This window comes from Platalea leucorodia (genome assembly GCF_965183815.1).
Source record: "Platalea leucorodia genome assembly, chromosome: 19".
In the NCBI taxonomy this organism is placed as follows: Eukaryota; Metazoa; Chordata; class Aves; order Pelecaniformes; family Threskiornithidae; genus Platalea; species Platalea leucorodia.
In genome coordinates, this window is record NC_138841.1 from 844,666 (window position 1) to 871,192 (window position 26,527).

Genomic DNA, 26,527 nt, shown 5'->3' on the forward strand with positions numbered 1-26,527 from the left:
TCCAGGGAAGGCAGGGATGCTCCCAAGGGCTGTCTTGCCAGGGAGGAGGGGAGAGGGGTTGTGGATTTCTCTCCACAAAGAAGAGGCATCTGTTCCTGCTGAGCATTGGCACCGCCAGCCTCCCTTCTGCAAAGGAATCACAGCTTTTCCCAGCCCTCCAGTTCTCGAACGCCACTCCCATGTTCGCCACTCTGAAGGTCATGCAATGAGGCTGCTGGGCCAAACTCTGTCCTGGTGTAACTTCCCTGACATCCAGAAACACAAGAAGTTGAAGGGTTGGGGGTTTTTTTGTTGCTATTGTGTTTTTTCTCCAAAGCAAGAGGAGTTCACTTAATTTATGAGCTTGCATCAGCTCAGGCTTAGATGCCAGCATGCATCTGCATGTCTAGGCAGAGCTTCTCCAAACGGAAAGCTGTGAGCTTACAAAAGCTGTGTACTGAGAGCATGTTCTAATTCTGTGTTTACATTAGACACCGCTCCAAATTATTAGCTGTCAGTTGTGCTTTCCAGTTAGTGAGCAGGGGAGGCTCGGCTTAGCACGTTCACACTTCTCATCGGAACTGAGTATGCTCTTTTAATGGGCTCCCTGGCCCCTACTAAGTGTATATCTCTTGTTGCTAACCAGATTAACAAATCTCAGCATCTCGTTGCTGTTCTTGCATAAATCGGGAAGCGGGAGGCGAGCTTTGCCGGATGCCCTAAACAAAAAGGGCACGGCAGCAAAGTGAGCGTGGGTGGAGGGGTATCCCTAAGGAAGTTTTGATGCCATGAAGGCACAGTTTAGCATCCCCAGCAAGCGGCGGGGGTCCCGGAGCCCCCAGCTCCTGCTGTGTGCAGGGCCCGCTCCTGCGGGACCGCCGCGGTTCCGCCACTCCGGTATCGTGCGTCGATCATAAAAACGGCGATGCGCAGACAGCCCGCACGCATTCATCACTACTTTTTCATTATCTTTAATTAAATTCTGGTATTACGCCACAGTATTTCAGTCATTTTCATTACTTTCTTTATAGGCAGCAGCAAGAAAAAGCAATTACTGTACATCACTGCCTTGCCAAAATAAATTTTCAAGTCAGTGCTTGGTTTTGGGTTTTTAGGCTGCAAAGTATGCAAGGAACCTCCTTCCCCGGCAAATATCCCAAGGCCCCAGACCCCGGTCCTGCCGAAAGCGGTGGCAAAGCTCCAGCCCGCTTGACGGGTGCCAGTTACACGACTGTAACTTGGCAGCTATGAGAGGGATGAGCAGAACGTGTAGGGGGGTGGCAGGTGGCTGGGAAAGACACTTCTTTCTCCTTATAAATGTCCCTAAAAGTGTCAAAACATCGGTGTGGCTTGGCCGGAGGTGAGAGGTGCTCAACCCCCCTGCTTGCTGCTGAGCAGGGTCCCCCAGAGCGCTGGGGTGGTGACACTGGCCGGCCCCAGGTGCTGAAGCTGCTTTTGCCCTTCGCTTTCTCCACTTCTCCCCCTTTTCCCTCTCCTGAGACGAGCAACAGCTCCCGCCCGGCGCCATTCCCGCTCTGGGAGGGCCCCTGACCTCCCCGACATGGTGGAACCAGGGCCCCTGGTTGGACTCGATGTCAGGTTGGACTCGATGGTCTCAGGTCCTTCCCAACCTTAACGATTTATGATTCCATGATTCTATGACTCTATAACCCTGCCTTCACAAGACAGCGGGGGCGGTAGGCGGGAAGCAGCGCTTTCCCTCGACCTTCTCAATATGGCGCCCACGCTCCGCCTCCCTTCTCAAGATGGCGGCCGCATCCGCCCCGCGTTTGCCCTTCCCAAGATGGCCGCCCGAGTGGGTGCGGCGGGCCCCTCCCAAGATGGCGCCCGCGCTTCCCTGCTCGCAGGGCGCTTCCGGTGGGGCCTGGTGTCCGCGCCGCGGCCATGGCGGAGCTGACAGACGCGGAGCTCCGGAAGGAGCTGGTAGCGCTCGGCTACCGGCCGGGGCCCATCACCGCCACCACCCGCAAGGTCTACGTCAAGAAGCTGGGCTGCCTGCGGGCCGAGGTGGCGGCGGCCAGGCGCAGGGGCCGCGGCGCTCCACCGAGCCCGGCCCGCACCCCCACCAGGCCGCAGCAGGCCTCGCCCTCGCGGCAGCGCTCCGGCTTCAACCCCTCCGTCGGGGCCGCCTGCGACAGTGAGGAGGAGGAGGAGGAGGAGGAGGAGGAAGAGGATGAAGGGGGGCAACTGCCCGCGTCCCGCTGGGGGACGTCTGGGGAGGGTGGCGGGCTGTCCTGGGGGGACTCCCGGGGGTCCCCCCCGGGCCGGGGCGGAGGTCTCGGCGGCAGGGCCGAGGGAGGCCTGTCCCGGGACAGCTTTGGGGGGCTGAGCCCCTCGGCGCAGTGGGACACCTCTATACAGAGAAGTGGGGGATTTGGGGCCGGGCTGGGGGCGTCCCTGGGCGGGCTCGGGGGGCTGAGCTCCCCCCCGCGGTGGGACGCATCCACGGAGAGGAGTGGGGGGCTTGGGGCTGGCTCAGAGCCGTCCCTGGGTAGGTCTGGGGCGCTGAGCCCCGCGTCCCAGTGGGACACGTCGGCAGAGAGAAGCAGGGGGCTTGGCACTGGGCTGGGGGCGTCCCTGGATGGGTTTCGGGGGCCAAGCTCCGCGTCCCATTGGAGCACATTTACGGAGAGAAGTGAGGAGCTCAGCGCTGGGTCAGAGCCATCCCTGGATGGGTTTCGGGGCTCAGGCGCCTCGTTGCAGTGGGGCACGTCAACAGAGAGAAGTGGGGAGCTCGGCACTGGGTTGAGGCCGTCCCTGGACAGGTTTCGGGGGTCGAACTCCACATCCCAGTGGAGCACGTCTGCAGAGAGGAGTGGGGGGCTCGGCATCGGGGCTGCGTCGGGGACATCCCTGGATGGGGCTGGGGGGCTGAGCTCCACGTCCTCCTGGGGTACCTCCATAGGCAGGAGTGGGGGGCTCAGCTCCAAACCCCTTTCTGGCGATGAGAGCGGGGGTCTGAAGTACAGGAGCCTTTGGGGCACGTCGGGAGGAGGAACTGGGGGGCAGAGCTCCCGAGCTCCGTGGGAGACAGCAGGGGAAAGGAAGGGGCTTTTCTCCAACAGCTCGTGGAGGCGGGAAAGCGAGGTGACACCCAGCACCCACTGGGGCACCTCCATGGGACCTGGGGGGTTGAGTCACCAGTTTGGGAGAGGGAAAGAGGACTTGGCTTCCAGTGTTCGGAAGGAGGCAGACAGGGAGCTGCAGCCCGGCAGCCGAGGAGGGGGGTTGATCCGGCGGTTCCCGTGGAGGGCTACGAGCGATGCAGGGCTGGCCTCGGGGAGCCGGTGGGAAGCGTCGGGAGCAGGACAGGGAATAACCTCCCGCACTCACTTGTTGCGGTCAGCGCCCAAGCAGCAGACAGAAGGAAAAGGCAAAGGCCTCGAATACTACCTCTCCCAGTTCCTTTGCCTCGCCAGCTTTGTGCTGCTGATGATTTTTCTGGGCATCCTCATCGTGAAGATGGTTGGGTCAGGCTGGCTTGACAGGAGAGAGGACAACTGTACGTGCACTGGTTTAATCCTGTTTTTAAACTTCATTCTTCACCTTTCTTTACTGCTTTCCCTTTATTACTTCCATCGCCATCACGTTTATCATTCTCATTGCTGTAACCTGACATCTCTGCATCTGTCCCCATTTCCATCTCCCCTTGCCCATGGGAAACCTTGTTAGTCACGGAAAGTAAGTCAAGTGTGTGTTTTTTTTTCAAATGAGCTTGGCCTTCAGTTCTTCAAAACCATGGGTTTTATGGGGAGTGACATTCCTGCTAGGCCAAGGATGTATTTTATGATTGTCCATTGTGTAACATAACGTCTGTGTAATTGCCCATCGTGTGTTTTAATGTTAGCCTCTGCAAAGCACGGCCCTTCGTGGCCTTGATCCTGGCCACGTGAGAAGTACAGCGGTTGAACTGCTACTTCAGCACTTCAAACGTGGCAGAGCTTCGATGAGAAATGCAAAGGGGCTTCCCCGTCACCCAGTTTTTAAAGCAGAGTTCCCCAGCTAGAGCAGATGGAAATATTGCCCTTTCATGGCTTTGAACTGAAAGAAGAAGGGGTTTGGGGTGTGGTTGGGGAGGTGTGCGTCCTGAAACTTGGCACGCTGGGCCTGTAGGTGTTTGCGCACTTTGCATGGGCTGGGAAAGCTGTTTCTCAAACTCAGAATAAAACTGTCCAATGTCATTGCATTTCTGATGCACCCTTTTCAGCTTTGTTAGATATTTCAAAACCAGTGGTATTTTGAAGTGAGAAATCTTGCAGCACAGCTGCAAATTCTTTAAATTCTCAGGTAGTTGAGATTGCTAGAAAGTACTGCATGGTGGACTGGTGGCCGGTGTGTATCCGGTTGTCGGGGTGGGAGGGAGCTGTTAAACCAGAGGCCATAATCTGCAGAGCTAACAGCGCCAACTAAAATAAATCCTCTGCTTTTGCCTTGAGGAGGCTTGATTTAAATCCCTGTTATCACCGTGATATTTCAGGTGACCATGGTGTGCAGCGAATGGCATTACTAGATTGTAAAAGATCGGTGCAAAGCAGTGGGTAATAAAGGAGCGTGAAACATCTACTTAAACAGGAGCTGTTAAAACATTCAGACCCCGGTTTTTACTTTCCAGCTGAACAGGGTTCATCATTTGCACCCGTTTTGTTTTGCTTTCAGTGCTGCCTACCAAAGCAGCACTTCGAATGCGCTATTTGCATAGCAAGGTACTGCGTAGAGTGAGATTAAGAGTAGCAGAATCAGGCTTTAAAGTAGAGCCTTCTTTTAAAAAGATAATTACTTTCTTGATCAAAGCTCTTGTTTTGCAGCCAGCTAACTCGCCCTCCCCTTCTCTCTCATAGTTAATCTCTTGCCTGTGGATTGTGACAAAAGAACAGATGATGTAAGCATATATTTATTTATCTTCAAGTATTGTGGATAGGGGATTCTCACAGAAGAGTAATTATTCTAGGTAACTTCCACCAATATCAGTATCACTGTAAAATTATTATTTCTGTCATTTTACAGAAAAATTGTGAGTTGATGAGTTGGAATTAATGGGCCAGATTAAATTAGAACTGTATATGAGACTCCAAAAGATAAAAAATTAAATTCCTAATTATGTGAATCAATTTCTTTAATAGTTGTAACAGGAGCGATATTGGTTTGCAGTAAAGCTCTGTTCAGCTTCAGCAATGCAAGATTTAATCCAACTAATTCCCTGAACTCCATCATAAAGTGTTTGTACAGCCCTGTTTCTTTTATCATAACGTATTATTAGGAGAGAGGAAAATTTCGTATTGGATTCAGAGTTACGGTTGGTCTCCTGTGATGTTCTGGAGGCAAAGAATCCATCTGTGGTTGGTCGGGTGGGATGTCTGGTGGTGCCGTCTGGGCTATGGGCTGGGGGAGTCGGTGGCCCTTTTGGAGGATGCGCTAGCTCGCTTTTGATGCAGAAACTGCAGATCTTTGCTGCAGGTGTGTTTAATTTGAGCTAGTGGTGCATGACTGAGCCAAACGCCACTGCTGGTATTTTGGTTTGGTATTTTTAGCTAATCTGACCACTGTCCTGTTGCTGCCGGTCTGGTCATGTTTGTTACCTGTTTCTGACTTTCAGTTCTGTCAAGCTAAACAGAAGGACATAATAATGAACATACTGCACGAGCTGTATAACTACTTGTCCATACAAGCTGGTAAGTTCCAATTGTCATTATAAAACACTTATGAGCATTCAGCAAACTGCCTCTCCCAGCTGTCTGGACATTTTTAACCTCAGTTTGAAGAGAGGGGTTTATGGAACAGTCAGTTCCACTTGAAGAACTCTGAGAAAGTCAGGTAATAGAAAAATAGAAAAAGATGTGTTTATTTTTATTCTGAATAGTGCTTAGCTAATGCACTCATATCACTGTGCTCTTATGGAGTGGTCCTTATTTGCACTTGATATATTGGGAATTTGAGGTAGAAATATTCAGTTTTATGGTTCTTTTCTACCAGCATCTTGAAATTGTCTTCAAGACACTCAGAGCCAGTAAGTATAAGCTGATGTGTTCTTACAAATAAAGTTAATGTGACTTAAGAAATTGCCAGCTCTCTGCTGAAATGTGGCAGCTGATTATGTGAGTGCCTCTATTTTTTTCTTAGTGCAGAGTAGGACGGGCTCTCTTAGCTGAGGAGCTAACCGAGCACAGCAGTTCAACCAGTCTCTGCTATGTATGAGCAAATCTGGTCCATGACTAGTATTTTGTGATGGAGAAGGCTGCTAGAAATTCAGTGGATGAGTAGAAGCTTGTTCAGCAAGATGTATAACGGTGTTAATCAGTAAAAGTGCTCAAATTCTATTTTCTAGATCTCAGACCTCAACAAGGCTGAAGCCGTTACTTAAGCTTCACAGAATTTCTAAATCTTTTCAAATCAGACTTTGGCCCCTGCAGGATTTCCACTAGTTTTACGTAGTCTCTCAGCACAGTTTAGTCAACTTTGTGAAGGAAGATTTAGAAGATTTAGTTCCTCGCCAGGATTTCTCTGCCTGGGTAAAAGGCAGAGCTGCGATTTAGGCTCCTTAGGAGCATTTTGAATGCTAATCATTAACTCCAACACTGCAGTCTTTGATACCTGATGGAATGAGCCCCTCTGCAGGGCATTATGTCAGAGAGGTGGTTATGTACTCTGCAAGGGGGAGAAACGGTATTTTTTTCCCCTCATTCTGTGTTGAGTAGCTCACACGCCGAAGCATGAGGTTTGATTGCCCTTATCCAACCTATATGCAGTGGCTGAACGTTTTATTAATAGTCATAATCTTATCTGCCTACAGTATAAATCTTACCTTGCAATCATTTTGCCCAGAGCTATAGCCGATTTTAAAGGATAGCACTTCCAGACAGTTCAGTGTATTTCTGAACTGTTTGAGGGCTTTTTTTTCGAACCATTATTTCTATTTGACTTTTTTTTACCAGGTAATTTTGAATGTGGAAACCCTGAGAATCTGAAAAGCAAATGCATTTGGGTTAGTGAAGCAAAGGATCACGTGGTGGTGAGTAGGCTGTGAACAGCTATTGTTATAACATAGTGCTTAGTCTCTTATAAGGCAATAAATAATAGATACTAAAGCAATTCACCATCTGTTTTACTTCCTTATCCTGTTTTGATTCTTTCCCATATCTCTAGCTTCCCCTTTGGCCAGTCCTGTTCTCAGCAGTTCTTTTGAAAGTAATCTTCTCCTACATCTCTGATTCAGCCCCTGTAAATCTAACTTAATGGTTTGTTGTTTCACCATAGTCATCAGTCTTCTGAAACCAGAAATTTCCCTGGGTTGAGGGCTGGGCAGAAGAAGGATTTTTCTATACCCCAAAGTGTCAGAAGACAGACTGCTTTGATCTAGCATTCCATTTCTTTCATGGTAAACTGTCAGTAAGATTATGTTGTATTTAGTGGTTAGTCTTAACAGTCTGGGATAGTGTTATTTTACAGAGCGCTTCATACATCATCTACCATAGTCAGAAGACTTTAGTCCAGGCAGACCTTCAGATTTAGTTCTCCTTCCTCCAGTTTGCAGAATTATGATTAGAATTAACCTAGGGACAGACCGTATAGAATGAATTCTCCCCCTACTGTAATGAAATAATGTTATTCAGTATTTTAAATGAATGGAGGACTAATCTTCTTATGGATTCTTTTGAACAGAATATAACCGGTAGTTCCCCACAGAAGTTTGAAGCTGCCTTGCACTGGATACTAAACACTAACAAGGATTTAGGAATATGGTAAGTGGAAGCCCACTGTGTCAAAGTTCTGTTTCTCGATGTTGGCTGATACGTAATTTGACATCCTCTGTGGTGGGCCCCAAAAGCTCCCATGCCTTGTTAGATTTCATAAGATAATCTGGAATTGGCTTTGTCAGTGCTTGCTAGGCAAGCTTCCAAATGAAAAGTACAGCCCTGCAGCAAAAATTGGCAACTGAGCTCATTCCTTGGAGGCCTGTTTCTCCAGCCTTTGCGCTGGGGGACATTGTGTTCACAAATGCAGATGAGGCGTAAATCTGAGGTCAGGGCTGCTTATGGCTATCCAGTTATGTTGTGCTTCCTGCAAGGTTTAGGAGTGGTGGTCCTGGTGTCCTGCCCACGGTCCTGCGACTACTGTTCTCGTTAGACTCGCCCATATGCTCACTTTTCCCAAGATACCTTTTCTTCAGTGCAGTTACTGTAGACAGAGCTTCAGTATTGTGTGGAGCTGCATCCTTTGACCAAGAGGTTTATTGGACAGTAGGTAACATCACCCATGCTTTGGGATCCTTTGAGCAAGTCCCGATGAGGAAGAGAGGAAAATGGATTGTTGAATGGGATCTTTTCTTCAGTGTCAGTTGCCTTTTTGGCAGAACACCCAATACGTGTTAAAATGGATGGTCTGACTATGTAGGGTGTTGGTCGGTCATCGATGGGGCTTTTTGCTCTTGGGTTTCTCGGCTAGCAGTCTCTTCAGTGCATGAGAAATAGCAGAAATACTAGGTTTTTTTCAGGTAAAAAAATACATCGTTCAGGCCATAACCTAACGAAAGACTGTATCCAGAGTCCGCAGACATTATTATCTTCCTCTGGGAAGTGTGGGCTGCCTCCAGTCTGTGTTAACTCTGAAGTCTAACATTTGTTTGCATTTTAACATTGCTAAATGTATCTCTGATTAAATGAATTGTAACAGTAGTAACGCTGGAGCTGGTGGGCATAGCTTGTATGAATTCCCACTGCTCGATTTTCTCTAAAACATTTCTGCAGCTGCTGCTGTGATCTAGGGATCAGACAGTATCTACTGCTTTGATTATTGGTGTGTGGCAAATTCCCAGGACAGGACACAGTTTCCTTAGTGGCAGGTTTGGATTCGTCGGTGGGCTGGGATCCAGAGTTTTCAAATTCATATTTTTATACAGGAGCACTGCTCATGTCAGGAGCTGTGTGATACAATATACTCCCATTTTTTTATTTTCATAATTAGCAACTCTGCCGGCTGTTTGCCGAATGGATCCACTTTCACGAACTCTGCATAGCGTGCAGAATGAGTGTTCAGCATGCTTAAAAACCTGCGGGTGGCATTTTTAGCAAACACTACGTGAGATTATTTTTCTAGGTGCTAGTCTGAGAGGCAGAACTGAAAATGAGCTCTGCACTGGGTGATTCTGCTGCATATTTTAAATATTTTCATGGAATTTGGATTGTAAATAAGACAAGGGGGTGGGAAACAACTGTGTGTCTCCAGCTACTGTAGAATGCAGTAACCAAATACAAGCTGTCAGCAGTTTGTGAGCTGTGCACTAGTAAATTGAGAGAATGTCTTTGTCTAATAGGTTATTCATTGCAAACCTAGAATGAATTAGTAGCTTAAAAAATAAAATCCCCTTTAGTCCAATTCCTCTGAATCTGATCGTTCTCACTTGGATTACTTGATGCCTGTTGGCTACGAGTATCTAATAAGGAAACCGCATCAGTGTAGATCTGTATATAAAGAAGTGAGTTAAAAGCGTATCGGATAGCACAGCAGGTGTGTAGAAGTGATTTTGCAGGAGGACGTGTTATCGATTTTGCCGTGAATGCTTTCCGAGGGTGTGTCTGTTTCTCGCTGCAGATACAGTTGATGCGTTGTCACTTTTCTAGCTAAACTGTTTATGCTCATCTGTACTGAGGAAAACAGCACAACCTCCATGGACATTCGCAGTCTCCCTCAGCTGCTCTCTCTGCAATTGCTGATGAGTGACTCAGTAAACATTTCCATTTCTCTGTGCTGGGAGGTGGGAATCCAATTTAAAGTTTAATCTTCTGCACGCTGAGAGGTGCTGTCAGAGCGTCTGCAGAGGGAGACTTTGGTTTACCAGTGGGAGTTCCAGCCCTGCTGCCTTTTCTAAAGCCATATCCATTCCTTGCTAAGCAGCCAGTCCCAAAATGTTCTGGAAAGACAAGCTGCAAGGATGTTGTTGTATTTTCTGTGTGGTGTACAGAACGAGTTACTGCATCTGCAGTCTGTTTGTTCTCCCTGTCTTGATTAAAGACTGCAGTTGGAGTGTCTGCTTTCTTCTGTGAAGATTTTCTGCCTCTTCCCATCAGGTTGAAAGGCAGAGACCTTTCGGAACCAGTTACCAAAGTGGAGGAAGTGTTCTGTCTCGAATCGGCCCATCCTCAGATGGGGCTCGGCTGCCGTTTCCGTCGGGCAGTGGTCACTGCCATTATGAACCTTTTCCTGTTTTTCTGGAGTAAGTCGTCGGTGTTCGTAATCAGCTTCTCCCCTTGCTAGCTGTAGAGATGAACCTCTGCACGCACACATGTTCTGCCAGCTGTATGAAATTACTAACAGAGGTGAAATAAATCTGCTGATGAGTTAATTTCTAATTAACCTTTGTTCTGGCAGCAGAGGGAGACCTGTAGACCTGCTCTTGTGCTGTGAGTGCCTAACACTTACTTTAAATCAGCAAGCTGATTAGCTATCTGGGTATTCCTCAAGTACTCATTACTGCGGTCTGCAAAATAACTATGTTAACCTACCTAAAAGATTCGGTTTTTCTTTCTTTTCTTGCACTAAGCTGCAAACTCTTCCAGCCTCTTTAATAATGACTTGTAGCATTTCAGTGTTAGAGGTTTTATTGGAATAGTCTGTCATGCCCCAGCTGAGACAGAGGTCTTACTGAGCGAGGTGATAACGAGAGATGAGTGTTGACTAGAAGAGTTTATAATCTAGCCAGACAAGGTGGGGGTGAAAGGGGGTAGTTATGTTTATTGTAGAGACCGAGATACTAAAGTTAGCTCATGTCATAACGGGGGCATTTGTCAGTGCTAAACCTTCAATATAGATCTCCTGAATTTCGGGCTGGCGCTGGAGCCCCAGGCTTTATTTCCTTATCAAGCAGCTATCTTCAGAGCAGTGGAGCTTGACAGTCTTCCTAAGTGATTATTGTGGGGGAGGCCTCTAGCAAAGAGATAGCTCTGGGACTTGGAGAATTGAAGCCCTGTGGTTGTGCTGAGGTTTCTGGTGTGGGGGAAAAAGAACTCCGTGATGAGGCCTTCCGACCACCCCTTCCCACATGCATGCGTGCTCTTCTGCTGCAGGTCTTGTCAGTACCAAGGCTTTTGTGGGGCGCAGCTGCACTGGTGAACAAAATGAATTGCTTGGATTCAGTGCCAAGCAGCCTGGGGTAGCAGGGAATAAAAGCTGCCTCTGGGGAGAGTCAGTGTCAGAAATAAAACTGCTAGCATCCAGCAAGGACACGTCTGTCAGTTATTGAATTCTGTTTGTTTTTATTCTTCTAGGTCTGATAACTCTTTGGGGGATCCTGATCTTCCTTAGGTATCGCTGGCGGAAGATGGAGGAAGAGGAACAAGCCATGTATGAAATGGTGAAGAAGATCATAGGTAGAATCCAGTAGCTGTGTAAATGCAAGTAGCCCTGTTGTTCTCTCTGCAATGTTGAGGTCTCTCACTGTTTTATCCTCCCGCCCTCCAGCTGTCGTCCAGGACCACTATAAGGAATGGGAACGGAATTTGGAACGTTACCCCTATGTCGGCATTTTCCACGTTCGGGACAGCCTCATCCCTCCGCAAAGCAGGTGAGCTGAATCTTACTCATTAAGGAGGGCTGTCAGCATGGTGTTATTCAGCTCGGCTAAAAACCGCAGTTGCGGGGCAATGGAGCATGAGCAGACAATTGATGGGAAGCTGGACTGCAAGAAGAGTCTGTCTGGCCTTTCAGTTTATAAAGGATTTTGACATAATTCAGGCTATGTCTTAACCTGCTGCAGATTAATGTGACAGTCCTGGAGCTGATATTTTCTGCGGTCACACAGGTGTATTGTCATTGTTCTATCAAACAGTAATTGGATTTTGTTTTGCTTGGACATGGAGCATCTGATTTTCTCTCCTTCATCTAATCTGTGTGGGATGCTATCCTCTTTCTCAGCCGTCGTACCTTATTCTCCAGACAGCTGCTGTGCTTTTCAGAACAAACCTTCCCACGAGTTGAATAGGGTATTGGTCTCTTCTGAAGTGGTTGTGTATGTTGCTGCCTGGAAAGTTACCAGTTTGAGTTGGGCAGCTTTGAAAGGGAGATCTAGTGAGATGGCTGGTCTTGATGCTTATTCAAAAAGGAACTGTGGTTGAGATAGTTCCTCCATGGGTGGTGGGGCCGAGGGCTGCAGCCTGGTTCTCGGTGGTTTATGTGCCACTTGCTCCATCTCTGCAGGAATGTTTCTTGTGTTTTGGTTAAATGGAGCTACTTTGTTCTCCTGACAGCACAGAAAGCTGCGTGTGCTGCAAAGTCTTAAACACGCTCACCGTTTATCAGTCATGATACCAACAGTAGGTAAAAGGAGTTATTTCAGCTGTTTTGAACCAGTCTCTGTGTGTGTGGTGCCCAGAATCACTAGGCTCTGGTTCAAAACAGGTGAGCTTCAGCTCGTCCTCCCTGGTCCGAGATCTCTCTGCATGCAGGAAGGGTGAGGGCAATTTGCTAATCGAGTCCCTTCACAATATGCGTTGAGCTTGGAATCCAGAGCAGTCATCAGTTACTGGTACTGACAGAGGGTCTTGTCTTCCCGCCCCAGGCAGGACCTGTGTTTCATGTCCTGGCCTGAAGTCGCTTCTAAACCAGAATTCTGGTTTAATCTCCTGTACTGTCTGCACAGGGAACAGGAGGCAGCTAGCAGTAGCTTGATCAGCAGCCACGATTGCTGCAAGCAGGAAGGCGCAATGAGGATATGATTCTAATTTATTTTCTTTTTGTGGCTGTTTCTTGCAGAAAAAAAATGAAGCGGGTCTGGGAGAGAGCTGTGGACTTTCTGGCTTCAAATGAGTCACGGATTCAGACAGAGTCGCACAGAGTAGCAGGGGAAGACATGCTTGTGTGGAGATGGACTCAGCCTTCTTATGTCTCGGACTCAGAGCACTGAAGAGGAGCAGAAGTTGAGCAACTGTTGATAAGGACCTCTGCAAGGGGACAGTCCCTTCTCTGGTGGTGGGAAAGAGCAGGTCACGGTCTTAATCTCCTAGGGTTGGGGATTGCACGTATCTGTTTGCTCTTCTTTCTGAAAATCTTCACACACAAAAATTCAGGGCAATAATGTTGGCTTGAAAAGAAGATGCGCTTGAGCTGGTGGGAAGCTAGAATTGCACCAAAGTTAGCCTTCCAGCAGATATCTGGCTTCCGTAGGCAAGCAAACCTAGAACAACTTTTTAAAAAGAAAAAAAAATGCATACGTAATATCGAGGGACTTAGGATCTCTCAGACAAAGGTTAAGTGTTTAAAATTTGACCTCAATTCTGCAAAGGCCGACTGGTGGTAACGTCCATCAGGGAATGTGTTCAAAGAAGATTAACATTTCCCATGGAAACATTAGGGTGGCAGTTAAGATGCATTTTGTTAAAATTTGTTTTTATCAGTACAAAGGCAGTGATGAAAGCACTTGGTGCTTCCTAACGAGGAAAATGTTTGTGTCAGCTTCACCCGTTAAAAATGGGGGAGAGGGGGAAAAGTCAGGTGAAGGTAGTCCTAGAGGGAGGGCAGTCTGACGTGCCTTGGTGGTTTGGGCTGGGTTGGGTGGGGTGGAGGAGTGGTTGTAACCCTGCTATACTTTTTACGTCTGCAGTCTGTGTGCTTTATGGTTTCTGGGGGGTGGGGGGAATTTGGGTGGAAAATAAAGGATATAGGAAGCGTCCAAAAGCGCTTTCTTGTGGCTACAGCCAAAGGGACTGCTTCGTGGGCTATTAAAGAGCAGCTTCGGAAAGGCTATTAGGGCTGAATGTGCGTGTTTATCCTGGGCAGCTGCAATGTGTGTGCTGTGTGTCAGAGCAGAGGCGTACCGTGCGTGGGGTGCCAGTGCAGGGATTGCCGAGTCGATGCTCCTGCAGCCTCACAACAGGTACCAGGAGCAGCGATCAATCCTCTGTTCGTGCTGCAGGCATGGTATTTTGTATCTATAATCATTTGGTTACTTACGTTTCTTTTTATGTCCAGCAAATGAGTGTTTGTTTCAAAGAAAATAGCACCAGTGTGTGGCAGTTTAGGCTAGGCAGAGATACTGCTAATCTGCTCTTCCCAAAATTGTGAAACAGCTGTCCAGCTCACCACTAAGGCAGCAGGGACCAAATTCATTTCTGGCATAAGCTAGCAAAGCCTGCAGAGAGAAGCCAGCGTTGATTTGAACCCGTGCAACCAGTGGATGTTGTCCTCCGTAGCATCACGGGTACAGCGTGAATGCTTGCATTCATCGCTGGCGCTGGATGCTCGGCGAGCTTCCTCGGCAGGCTCTGGGCTGGCTGAGGCCGGCCCTCGAAGCCCTGCTCCCCGCTTTGCAGGCTGGCGGTGCCGCGCACCCGGTGGGTTCCTTGTGCCAGTCCCTGCTCACCTCCCGGTATGAAGTCTGCGCTTCTCCACCCCGCTGCTGGCTCTGGCGGGGCTTTGGCAGCCCCGAGGCTGCTGCAGAAGGCCTGCAGGGACTCCCTACGTGCCTCCTGCTCGTGGTCATCGACCACAGTGAGTGGAGAGAGCAGATTTCTCCAGGAACAAAACACGGGGAGGTCTTTCCCATTAAATGGGAAATATCCTGCGTGGAGTTGACTCTTACCCCATATTTTCTTTTTGGTTGCCAAGGTAGGGTGTTTGAACAGACGGGGGGACTCAACAGCTGTCTTCAAGACAGTGACCGGCTTCTTCCACTGTTAATAAAGTAGGGGATAAAGGGAAGGCAGCTTTGATTCTTCTAAAGTGTTGTAACAAGATCATCACTGCTGCCGTAGAAATTTTTACAAACACCGGTGCCTATGTTCTTAAGCCTTTTTAAAATATTTATGGGGTTTGGGTTAGCTTTTTTTAACCGTCCAAATCCAGAAGCGAAGAGTCAGGCATTGCAGTTATCTTTTTGTATTAAACTTGGTTTTGTAGAATAAATTTCACTGGCTTGGTGCTGTTTATTATATGTTCAATTTAGCTCTGTAAATCAATATATAAAATAAATTTATTACAAATAATGTGTTACCTTTATTTTTATTGAGGAGTCACAGATTGTTCCAAGTGCTTTTGCTCAGGCAGATCAAATATATCCTGCTCCGGGGAGCTCACGGTTTCTAAGAATAAGACTGAAGATGGCACGGGGATTGCATGACAGCCTAACGAGACAACATGGATCCTTGTGACACTCAGTGATCGCGGCGCAATAGCCGGCAGTCTCAAGTGTTTGGTTGCAAATTAAATCTCTGTTTTGGGAATAGTTGGCATTAAGCAGAGGTGTGTATGAAAAGCAGTTAGCTTGTTTAGCTGCATTTCGAAGAGATTGACAGCTTGGAGGGTTGTGAAGCTGTAAATATTAGCTTAGCAGGCTGATCAGTATTCCTGCGGCCCGTGGTAAAGCGGTTATTTAAAGCAGGGAACGGGATGGTGCAATAAGTCTGGGAGCGGAGCGAGGGTGCCTCAGGCTCCGCGTGTTTTGCACTTGTGCTCCGAAAGGCAGATCCCTCGCACGCTGGGTGTCCGAAGGCAACGGCCGCTGCAGAAAGTCTTGACTCTGGTCCCAGCTGCTGGTGCTGGGTGTGGTGGCATCCTCGGGCCGCGGCTCGCGGTTCGCTCGGGCCGCGGTGTGACGTGCCGGGGGATGGCACAGGAAGGCTGGGGAGTGATGAGGGTGCTGGGTGCAGTGCCGGGCTGGGATGGGTGTCCCTTCCTGCCCTTGCTGCCAGGCTGTTGCTTGTCACTGGACACATCGCTTCCCTCCTTGTGTCCCAAGGGTTGATACGCTTTAAGTGAGGCTATTACAAAGCACTGTAAGAGGGGGGATATTTGTGTCAAGGAAAAAGGCAAAAAGTCAAGTCTTGGACTATTTACCAGATCCCCAAGGTTTCCCAGGTTGCCTGGTGAGTGGAAGACACACAAGCACATCTTGATGGCCAGTCTGAGTCATCTTCAGGGTCCTTTTCCTTGAGTGTTTTCAATGCCTCTCTCACCTGAGTGTCAGTGACTCAGGACGTGCTGCCGCAAGTTTCGGCCTCTTCAAAGTCTTCTCCCAAAGGCAGGAGTAGTCCGTGAATCACCGTTGTGTAACTGCTGTGGACACGGTTGACTCACTCGTGTTTGGTTAGAGAAATGCTTAATGAACCTCATCATGTAGGTCTGGGCGACAAAGAGGGAGATTTCCACCGGCACGGAAGGAGGTCGGCTCTGCGGCTGCCGTGGAAGTCGGTGGGAGCTGGGACCTCCTCTCTGGCGTTGAGCTGTTGCTAAGGTATGGGAACAAAAGGGAAGCAAGGCTAAAGCTCTCCTCTGAACCCGCATCCCTGCTCAGATGCTTCTACCCAATCTAGGTTGCTAAGCTACAGCTGAAATATGTTCAAGGTTAGGAAATAGTCTTCAGTGTGGTGTAATTACATGTGCCAGAGGATGTTTGCTTTCAGTGAAGCTGCCATGATGTTTTCTGCGATAGTCTTCCCCTCGTGTCCCTTCTTTCATTTGCTATCTTGAGAGCGGAGCAGACTTGTGTCATGCCACGCTCGCTGCCAAGCTCCTGCTTGCTCTGTACAAACTGTTGGTCGTTTCTGTGGTGCTAGCAGTTTTCCCAGAACCCCGGGCCCATTCAAAGAAGAGGGAACGGCTGGGTTCATCCCCTGCCCCGCTCTCCTTACAACTTGCATTCGCTCAACCAGAGTTGCTAACGTCCCCCTCCCACTTTCGTGCAAAGTATTAAGTTTCTATAAATAAATGCTCCAACGGTGGGCTGATAAAGCCATCACATCCCCTTACTGTCAGGAAGGAAAATATGTACCAACAAGGAATCTAAAATAAAATTTGCCCTTTATCTTTTCATTTCCTGCTTCCATTTAAAGCTTTTCACATTAAATGTTTTGTCTCCTGCTGACATGACAGCTGATGCTGTGCCTTATTTATGGGGCGCAGAGGCAGGGCGCTCTGCCAGTTCTCCTGGAAAGATCAGCGTGAATCGGAGAAGAAGCAGCACGGCCAGCGCGTCCTGCCCGCAGGTGCCTCCCTCGGGCACGGCCCCTGTCCGAAGCAATCGCTCCCCAACGCCTCCCCCGGGATTTCACCGTGACTCCATTCGACCTTTAAAGAACGGCCTCCAGGTAGGTGTTGCAAAGGGGTTTGTGCAGTTAACGAACGGCCCCTCGCTACGGCGGAGCGCCAGGCGCGAGTCCTGCCCCCGCGCCCCTCGGGGGCTGCCAGCAGCCGCAGAGCAGAAGCCAGCGCGGGGCCGGACTCTGCGCTAACCTCACAGTAGCACGTTATTTTCGTAGGAACACTTCGGTAAGGCTGGTGAGGTCTGATGCAAAGCCCACGGGTGTCTTTGAATGGCGCTCCAAGACAAGGAGACCCCCCGTGGGTTGATGAAACCTCGCTTGGCTTCGAGCTCATCTCGCCCAGGGGCAGAGCGTGGGCTCTGCGCCGCGGGAGCCCCCCGTGCTGCCCCTTCCCTGGGTCCTGGCAGAGCCGCGGCTCCCCGGGGACGCGCTCCTGGGTGGCAGGAGGACACCGGCGCCTCTGCTGACCTCCCCTCTGACCGAGGAGAACGCCTGCCCGGTCTCGCTTCGCGGCGACCTGCAGTAGCGCCAGGTTCAGTGTTTACATCGCTGCTCCAAAACAGCTCCCAGCATCCAAACAGCAACAGCTGAGGAAAACACCCTGGGGTGGCGAGGAGCTGCTGGCCGGGAGCAGGGCTGGGCTCGTGGGGTGCAGCTGAGGCACCTCCACATAAACCAGCCCAGAAACGGGGCCGGGGGGTTCCCTGTGCTCCCTCCAGGAGGGCAGCTCCTGCTTTGCTCCCAGCGGGGTCCCAAAGGTGCCGCCAGCAGCAGGGACACCTCGACAAGGGGTTACGTCTCTTTGCCAGCCAGCGGGTGAGGCTCCAGCGCCCGCCAGCAGCACGAAGGGCGTTTCCATCCCGGGGCTGGCGCAGGGCAAGGGAGGGACCCAGCCTGGCTGCCTGGCCCGGGGCCCCCGCTGTCCTGGCGTCACCGTGCCACAGCCGCAGCTCCCGTCTGGCACCGCTGCCTGTCCGGAGAGAGAGAGAACAGAACAGCAGCACATACCGAGGATGGTCCGAAGTCTTTTGAGATACAAAGCAAAAAACCTGTGCTGTTGGCGCCTGTGCAGGAAGGGAAAGGATGGGCTCAGCACAACAGAGCTGCCGCCGGCTCCCTGCGTGTCCTCAGCGGTTTGTGTTGGTCTTTAGTTGCTTTTTCTTTCATGTCCAAGGCAGCCTCAGTCACGCGGTTTCACTGCAGCTCTCCTGCAGCTATAAATGTGGTCCTTTAACATGAGAAGGGCCGCGCACAGGTCGTGTCAGGATGGGGCTCGGTGGTGCTGGGGTCACCCGCGAGCTGGGGACCAGGCAGCCCTGGCTCGCTCCAGCCTTGGCCCCCGCTGTTATTAATGGGAGCGTGCCCACCCTGCCCCGAGCCTGTGCCGCGCTTGGAGAGGCTTGGAGTCGGGACTGAGGCTGCAGCTTGCAGGCTAGCCAAGGGTAATAATATCTTTGTGCCCATAATTAGTTCCTAATTAGCATAGTTTTAATATGAGACAGAGTTGCTCTCCCCTTAGAGTGCTCTGCTTTTTACAAGAGGCTGAGTAATTGCCTCTGCGGCTCTGCAGCCGTTCGGCAGCGGCAATCCGCCCTGCTGCCTGCGCGGGGACCCCGCCGCTGCTGACGGGCTCCGGCTCGGGCATCCTCCGTGCACTTGTTTTAATGGAGCGATAACTGCAAAGGACGCGTCTCCCGGCCCGGCAATACGCCTGACATAAAAATGAGATTGCTTCAATTAACACCTGCTTTAAAAATACATGTGATATCCAGCAGGACGGGCTTCTGCAAAGGAGAAAGGTGCGTGTTGGTGGCGTGCTGCAGCAGCCGGACACCCGTGCGGGGCTCCCTGGGGCCACAGGGCAAACCTGGGTGCTCGGTTCTGCCTCTGCCTGAGCCCCAGGGCCCCCCCAGCACGGTCCCAGCCCCCTCCTACCAGCTCAGTGATGATTCAGTTTAAAGCCTGACGTGTTTGGGGGTTGCACGCTGGCTTGGCTTCTCTTTTCGGGGGCTTTTGCAGCGATGTGCTGTAGTGCGTGAAGGTGAGAATAAGGGATGCCAGGACTCGCTGCTTGCCCGTGCCACCCTCGTGGCGGGCACGGCGAGGGGGAGCGGGCTTGGAGACCTGCCCTGCCCCTCTGTCCTGGAAAAGGAGGAGGAGATGCCAAGACCAGCCCAAGCCGGGGGATGGGAGAAGCAGATGCTGGGAACCAGCATGTCCCTGCTGCTGGGCTGGCCCGTGATGCTGAGCCATGGCCCACGGGCACCCCGTCCTGCGGTGCTGAGCCCTTTCCAGACACACAGGGGAGCCAGCTGGTGCCTGCAGCGATCCCCCCTGGCTTCCTGGAGGGCGAGAGGTGCTTCAGCCCTGGGAGAGCTCTGGGCTGTCCCCCCTGTCTCAGGAGAGCCAGGGCTTTTGGTGCTGAGCCCTGTCTAGGTGAGCCCAGCAGGGACCATAGCCCGGGTGGGATGGAGAAGGCAGCAGCTGGCTCCAGGTCTGTACCAGCATCCCCAGCTGCGACCGCAGCCCCAGGTCCGGGCTGGCCCTTCTTCGCATCGCTGCGCCCTTTAATGGCACCTAAACCCACCCAAACCCTCCGTCGCTCACTGGGGTTATGTTATCGAGCGTGAGTTCTCCGCAGCCCCACGGCAGCGACGCTTAAGGATCACCTATAGCTCAGCCGTTCAGCCGAGGGATGCGATCGGGGCTGATGTTGTGGTGAGGGGGACGCAGCGGGGAAGGGGAAGACGGGAGCCTGCTCCCCACGGCTGAGCGAGGTGCCCTGGCTGGAACGGTCGCTCAGCCTCCCCCAGCCCCGTCTGTTTTATTCCCGACCTCTCCTTTCCCTTGGCCTCCGGCTGCTCCGGTGCTGTCGCAGTGCAGGTGATGCCGAGCAGAGCCAAACTGTGGTCGGGGGACGTTTCACCCCATCGCTGGAAGTGGAGAGGTGCCTTAGGGGAGCCTACACCCTCAATTTTTGATGCCTCCATTGCGTTTTGCTGAGATTGGCCGATGGATGCAGAAGAAAGGGGAGCTACAAAGAAGATGGAGACTCCCTTTTTACAAGGAGTCCCGCGGTGAGGACAAGGGGTAATGGGTACAAGTTACTCCCAGGGAGATTCTGATGGGACACGAGAGGTAAATTTTTCACAATGAGAACAGCCAACCACTGGAATAATCTCCCCAGGGAAGGGGTTGGCTCCGCTACACTGAACACGTTTAAGACTCAGCTGGACAGGGTGCTGGGCCATCTCGTCTAGATTGTGCTGGAAAGGTTGGACCAGATGATCCTTGAGGTGCCTTCCCACCTGGGATTCTGGGATTCTGTGAAGTTGTTGGCAGGGGATGCCCCGCGGCCGGCCTTGCAGAGCGCCCAGGTCAGCTATTTTCCTTCAGAAACCAAGCTTTAAAAAAAAAAAAAAAGCAAAGCACTTTCCTGAGCTAAAATACCAGCATAAAGCAGAGTGAAGTCAGGGCTTGGGTATCAGGGTCTGTGTTTCAATCTTCTCTTTAATCTCTGCCTCTGTCCCCGACCGTCAGTTCGATCCCTCCGGTCTTCGTGAGCCTGTTTTCTCCCCACCAGTTAGCAAGAATTACCACATCCATCAATCGTTATCTCAACAGGAGATTTTCTTCTCAACCTCCCGCCGTTTGGCTGCAGAGCCCTCCCAGCGCCTTCCCCGTCGCAGCCTGCGGGGCCCCGTCGTGGGCACCCGTTTGTTAACGTCCTCAAGTTACTGTTGGGCTCTGGTCTGGTCCGGGACTGGGGGATGAGAGCGGGCACCACCCCCTGCTTCTCCTGCGGGATGCTCGGACAGCGTGTGCGGTGTGATCTCCTAAATAATACGTGGGTCCTGTCTTCTTGGGATGCATGGGGCTGGCATGGGCTGGCACGGCATGTCCAGAGCACGCCTGCCCTGGGCACATGCTGGGGAGGACACCGGGCAGTGGGTGTTCGGAGGGGGCCGGGGGCACACGCTGTCCTTGAGTCACTGGAGGAGAATTCGGCCCTGGCAGGACGCTCCCTGGGACTTTTCCATTCCCCCACCGGTCCCAAAGCGCCGGGTGTCGTTTTTCCCCGCACGAGGCTGTTGGCAGGGTTGGGGCTGGGCGGCTGCGGGCTCCGCTCCCTGTTCCACTCCCCTGCCGCACAGCTTCGGGCAAACCCTGGTCTCGCCCCATGCCTTGCCCTCCTTGCCATAAACAGCTTTTCTTTGCCAAACCCCTTTAGCGCAGCGGTTGGGTCTGTCCCGCAGCACCCCGGCTCCTCTCGCCACCTCCCTCCCGCGATCGCAGCCCCTCTGCCCCGTCCTCCCCTGCATCGCCCCGGCGTGGTTTCCCCACGCGAGGAGCAAAGAGCCGGTGGGTTTCTTTGCTGGGAGCTCCGTGAAGCTGGCGCCCGTCCCGCTCCCACCGCCGGCCCCCTGCCCTCTCCCTGCCAGGGAGCAGCCGGGCTCCCAGCCCGCTCCCGCGGGGAGGTGGTGAACACCGGTGGGGCTTGTGCAGGTGGGACGGTGGAAAACAGACCGGAAAAAAGCAACACTTGTTTTCCTGGAGAGACGATTGCACAAGGGAGCCGGAGCGTGGGCACGCTTTCTGGAAAGCCTCGCTCACGGCCGGCCCCTTCTCCCCTTAACCCTCTCACACACGCGGCTTTGTTTTCCTTTAACACCCAAGGGTGTCTCTCCCCCCTTTAAAGCTCAGCTGTCAGCTGGGCATTCCAGGCGCTTGTCAGCACCAGCGATGGCAGTCAGGTGATGGCCCAAATGTCCACGGGCTCCCCCCGCTCCCTCATTTCTCGTACTCGAGCCGCACCGAGAAGCAGCGAGAAACCCAGCCCAGGCAGCACCCCGAGCCCACGCTTGCCGCCGAGCCCAGACCGGCCACGCACGCCCAGCAGGTGAGGTCCAGGGAGGCTTCTGCATCAGCACCGGCCGCCCTCCAGGGCACGATGATTTTGGAGAGCGAGTGGGGTATTATTAGGCAGGCTCCGAGCACAGCCGTGGCTTGCGGGAAGGGACGGGAGCGAGGGGGAGCCGGCACCCGGAGGTGCAAACCTCTGGAGCAACCCGGGGTCTGCAAAAAATGAGCCTGGTGGCTTGCGGTTCTCCATCGCGCTTGTGGCATCACCAGAAAGTGCAGGGATGCTCAGCAAATGGGCAGATGGTGTTTGGTGGTGTGAAAGGCAGAAATCAGGCAGGGGGGCGAGGAGACCTGTCCCCTTTCCTGCGGGACGTGGTGGCACTGTGTCCCCCCATCCCATGGCACTGCTGGCAGCCCTGCGCTCCCTACCGCGGTCCAAGGGCAGGTTCCCGTGTCCCGCCGGGAAGCCCAGCCCTCGCCAGCCCCGCTGCCGCCCCGCACCGTCCCCCGATGCCCGTGCCAGCCCCGGGGCCGGGCGGGGGCTGTCGGCCGCCTGCCAGCCCCAGGTAACGCCACTCCCATCCCTCCCCACCGATCCTGCTGCTTCCCGCAAAGCAGCCAAATAAATCCTTCAGCGCAGCCAACTGAATCTTTGCATCGCCTTCGCGAGGGACGTGGGGACCAGTCATCAGCTTTATGAACATCATTTTCTTTCAGGAAAGCAAACGAAAGATACAAGAGCTGCGGGTTTCTGCACGTAAGGATTTATGGCAGGATGGTTAGAGCTGGGTTTCTTGCCAAGAGCTGAGCTTTTCGCTCCCGGCATGGTGCTGCCCTGCACCTATTTCTGACTTTGGCTATAGTCAAGGGAAGAGCAGGAAAGGCAGATTTGAAGGCTCATTGAGGGCTGCAGCCGCTTGCCTGCCCCAGCAAACAGCCTGAGTCTGCTTCGAGCCCTGCGGGGATGGGTGCTGAGCTGGAACCGGCAGGATTTTCCGTATGGCCAAGGAGTTGCGGAGCCTGGAGGCACGAGGCCAAAGACCGAAGGGAAATAGGGCAACCGGGCTTTGCCCGCGCCTTGCCCTCGGGCCTGGCTGGTGCTCAGTGCAGGAGCTGGCTTTGAATCCAGGTCAGCTCCGCTACCAAGAGCTACGGCCATGCGGATCTCTTCAAATTAACAGCTACATTATTTTCTTGCCTTTTGATAAAGCAAAAAAAAAATTAGCAGCACCCTACAGCGCTTGAAACCCGACTTCGCAGCAGGGTTTGGGATGCTCCGGGGAGCCGGGTCCCCCAGAGGTGAAGGTGCTGACCGCAATATGTAACACTAGGGACGTGGTCCCGTGCTGACAGAGCACTTGTTTTCAAAGTGATTTTGCTTTTTAATATTCCAGAATATTTCTGCTTACAAGGCATGGGCTTTCTGCTAGGGCCAGCCTGTCTGCGTTTTGCCCCCAGACTCGGAGCCACAACGTTTCTGCTTGGGATGGGATGGAGTAGGCACAAATTAAAGATTAGAGAATTTAGTCGGCTTGATTTATTTTGGCGGCGTTTACAGTTGGGAATAAATAACCTGTTTAGCTCAGGCGCTTCTGACATTTAGCCCTAAGTGAGAGCAGGGCGGGGGTAGCGGTGCCCCCAGAAGCCTGGGCTCGTGCTGCCGGCAGCGCCGTGGTCCGGCGGTGCCGATCAGCCTGGCCGGTCCTCGGCGCACGCGGGTGGCCCTCGCAGCGCGAGCCCGCCGCAGGCCAGCGACGCTGCCACGCGCCGAGGGCCGCCGGCGCGCCCGCACGCAGCGGGGAGCAGCGCCGGGGCGGTGCCTGTTCGCGGGGGCTTTCGAGTATCTCGCGGTTTCTTTCTGGCGAGGGGAGTTCTCTATACGGAGAATTATTTCCCTTCCCCAGTATTTTCTGACTCATCTTCATCTGCAGTGCCTGGGATGCTTTTTTTTTTTATTTAGCTAGAGGAAAAATATTCAAGGTTCCTGGTTTTGTTTTTGAGGATACAGATTTATCTGTAATTCCATGTATTTTTAGCGACGTGAATATCTTTTGGCATTCGTGATAACTTGAGCCGGCAGAAGTGATTTATTTCAGGAGTATCTTGTTTCAGAGGAGCTCAGAGCAGCTCAGTAAGTGTTTGCGGTAACATTTATCTGCTCCGAATGGACGAGCTGCTTCAGAACAAAAACTAAATGAAAAAGCCCCTTTCTCTTACTGCAAATATCGCTCCAAGTTTTGCTTAAGAGAAAACAATAAAAGCCTTATCGAATTGTGGGGTTTTTTTCCCCCAGCTCTTCACAATGTCAAGGTTGCCAGAATTGTGTGTTGTGTCAGCCGAGTTTCAGCCTTGGACCGTCTCTGAAGCAATAAATACCGGATTGAAGGCATGTTGCGCTCTCTGCTCCAAAGAGCGTTATGACAAATCCGCTTGCTTTTGGCTTTTCTCCTTTTTTTTCAAGGAGGGGAGGAGGGGGGAAAAAAGCCCACAAGAAACCTACAGCTTTCAAGGGAGAAATCCTCTTTAAAAGTTGCCGCAACTTAACAAAACGCTAAATGCTTTTATTAACGTCTAGAAAGGCTCTGAGGAGCTGCTTTCTTCCCCGGCTGAAAAGCTCTCATGGCTTTGTTCCCTCCGCGCTGGTACAGGCTGTAATTGCAGAGTAGAAATCCCCCTCCAAAGCGTGCGCTGACGAAGGAACAGAGAAACGGGGGGAAAAATCCCACCTTGGGGGAAGGTAAAGGAGCTGCTCCGTGTGTTTGGGAGGGAGGAGTGTTCCTTCTCCCGTCTCTGCCTTCAGCCCACTTCAGCCCACTCCTCCAGGCAAAAAACAAAGCAGGCCCCTGCGCCGAGGGCCTGTCTGTTCGGTGGTTTAATTGCAGCAGGAGGAGCGCGGAGGGGAGCTGCAGCAGCAGCGCTTTGCCTCTTGGCTGCAGGAGGAGGAACGTGCTGCGTTTCAGTGGTTAAAGCTCCCAGCTCGGGCCGCGAGTGCTGGCGCCGAGGAAAGGCCGAGCCTGCCCTCCCTGCAGGGAGCCAGGAGCAGCCTGGCCGCCGGCTGCCCGCCATGGGAAGCTCCAGGGTTATTCCCGGTGTGCGCAGGCGGTACCACCATCCCTCGGCCATTCGGAGCCTCCCGGGCAGGGCGCGGGTGATGGTGCTGCCCTGGTCCCAGCAAGGCTTGGGGCTGGCCGAAGCGGTGTCGCTTGCACCCACCAACGCATCCCGGAGGCTTTGGTAGAGAGAAGGACCTTCCATAGACATGATTATCTACTGCACTGGGTAAAAATCGGATGCGGAACTCCCCACGTTTGGCTGAAGTTGGAGGAACAAGGACAAAGTCACCTGTGCTGACAGGGGCAGGCGAACCGGGGCTCTGCACGCCCCTTTTTGAGGGCTGCGGGAACACGGACCAGTCCTCAAAAGGATGATTTGTTTTTTCCTGGCCTTTTCAGTTTGTGTTCTGGAGTGCCTTCCTCCGATTTTCTGCCTCGATGCTATGAAGCCAGACTGCTTCTCCGGTGTGAATAGCAGCTCAGCTGTCTTTTTGCCTTCCTCAGTGGCTATGGGGTTCCCCTGCCCGATGCCCACCAGAGCAAGCGCCAGCCATGGGCTTCTTGCAAAGACTGGAGTGAAGGGGTGGGTGTTGCTGGGTGCTTCCAGAAAGCAGGGCAGCACAGCACAGATGTGATCCCTGCCCGTGCTTTTCCTGCCTTACTGTTTGAGAGCCAGGACTCGTTGCTGTCAAAACCAAGGAGGAATTTCTCTCGGGGGCTAGAATCAGGACCAGATCTGCTGCTGGGTGCTGCCCCGGGCTGCGGCAGAGGGCAGGGCTGGAGAGCGCGGGGAGCTGGTGCTGGGGTGCGAACCGACTCTGTGCTGCTTTGACACGTCCTCGTGTTAGCACAGGGGAAGAAACACTCCTGCGAATGCTCTGGTGTTAAATGACAGGGAATGTTCCGAGCTGAGGTTTCTTCAGAAGGTGCAGAAGATGTTGGTGACCCCATCAGCAGTGTTAAGAGGCAAGGGACTGCCCAGGGAGGTGAGCTTGCAGAGGCTTTATTAATAAACCTCCTTTGCAAGGAATGTCCTAGCTTGGAAAGATTAAGACCATCATTAACACTGTCTCGTAAGGCAAACTGAGGCTGTTTCACAGCAAGGGGTGTCATTAATACGGCGTATTAATAACCTGGCATTACCGGTCCAAGGAACGCCCTGATCCAGCTGGTTTGACGAGGCCACCGCATTAACTTGATAGCTCTTCTCGATCATTCCCCTCTGTTTCTATTGCCCCCAACAAGTCTAAATTGGGTCTTTTCTGGACTCTGTGTTTCAGGCTGGGGCTCCCTGCCAGTCCCTGGGCACCTAAAGATCTCATCCCGCCCGGCTGCGCCCTCGGTGCCCGGCCCCGGCTGCGGCGCAGGCTGCCGGCGGGCGGCACGGGGGCACGCGAGGCCAGGCTGAGCTCCCGGCCCCGCCGGGATGCCGGCACCGATGGCGGCTTTGCGGTGGCTCGTCCCTGTTTCTCACGCTCCCCCATACCTTCTGTTTTGCAGACACCATCGGTGAAAACCCAGAGCGGGTGTCAGCTGGCCCAGCGCAGCATGTCCCAAAGCCTGCTTCCGATCCCCCTGCGCTGCTGC

General features: G+C 52.4%; 1 protein-coding gene across 6 annotated transcripts; it reads left to right on the forward strand.

Annotated features, from left to right (window-relative positions):
* Window positions 1-1,798: 1,798 nt before the first annotated feature.
* LEMD2 (LEM domain nuclear envelope protein 2) lies at window positions 1,799-26,523 on the forward strand. Of its 6 annotated transcripts, none has more exons than XR_014230192.1 (12): window positions 1,799-3,502; window positions 4,839-4,879; window positions 5,594-5,669; window positions 6,930-7,006; window positions 7,657-7,736; window positions 10,062-10,207; window positions 11,259-11,360; window positions 11,452-11,554; window positions 12,742-12,971; window positions 16,103-16,216; window positions 16,855-17,069; window positions 26,441-26,523. XR_014230192.1 is itself a non-coding variant. In XM_082330280.1 (9 exons), exons 1-9 carry the CDS (start codon window positions 1,885-1,887, stop codon window positions 12,890-12,892), a joined length of 2,394 nt encoding a protein of 797 aa, XP_082186406.1. In that variant the 5' UTR covers window positions 1,799-1,884; the 3' UTR covers window positions 12,893-16,066. The 6 variants fall into 6 exon arrangements, 2 of the variants coding, with proteins under 2 accessions (XP_082186406.1, XP_082186407.1); XR_014230193.1 differs by lacking the exon at window positions 26,441-26,523 and adding an exon at window positions 17,225-18,748; XR_014230194.1 differs by lacking the exon at window positions 26,441-26,523 and adding an exon at window positions 17,241-18,748.
* The last annotated feature ends 4 nt before the right edge of the window (window positions 26,524-26,527 follow it).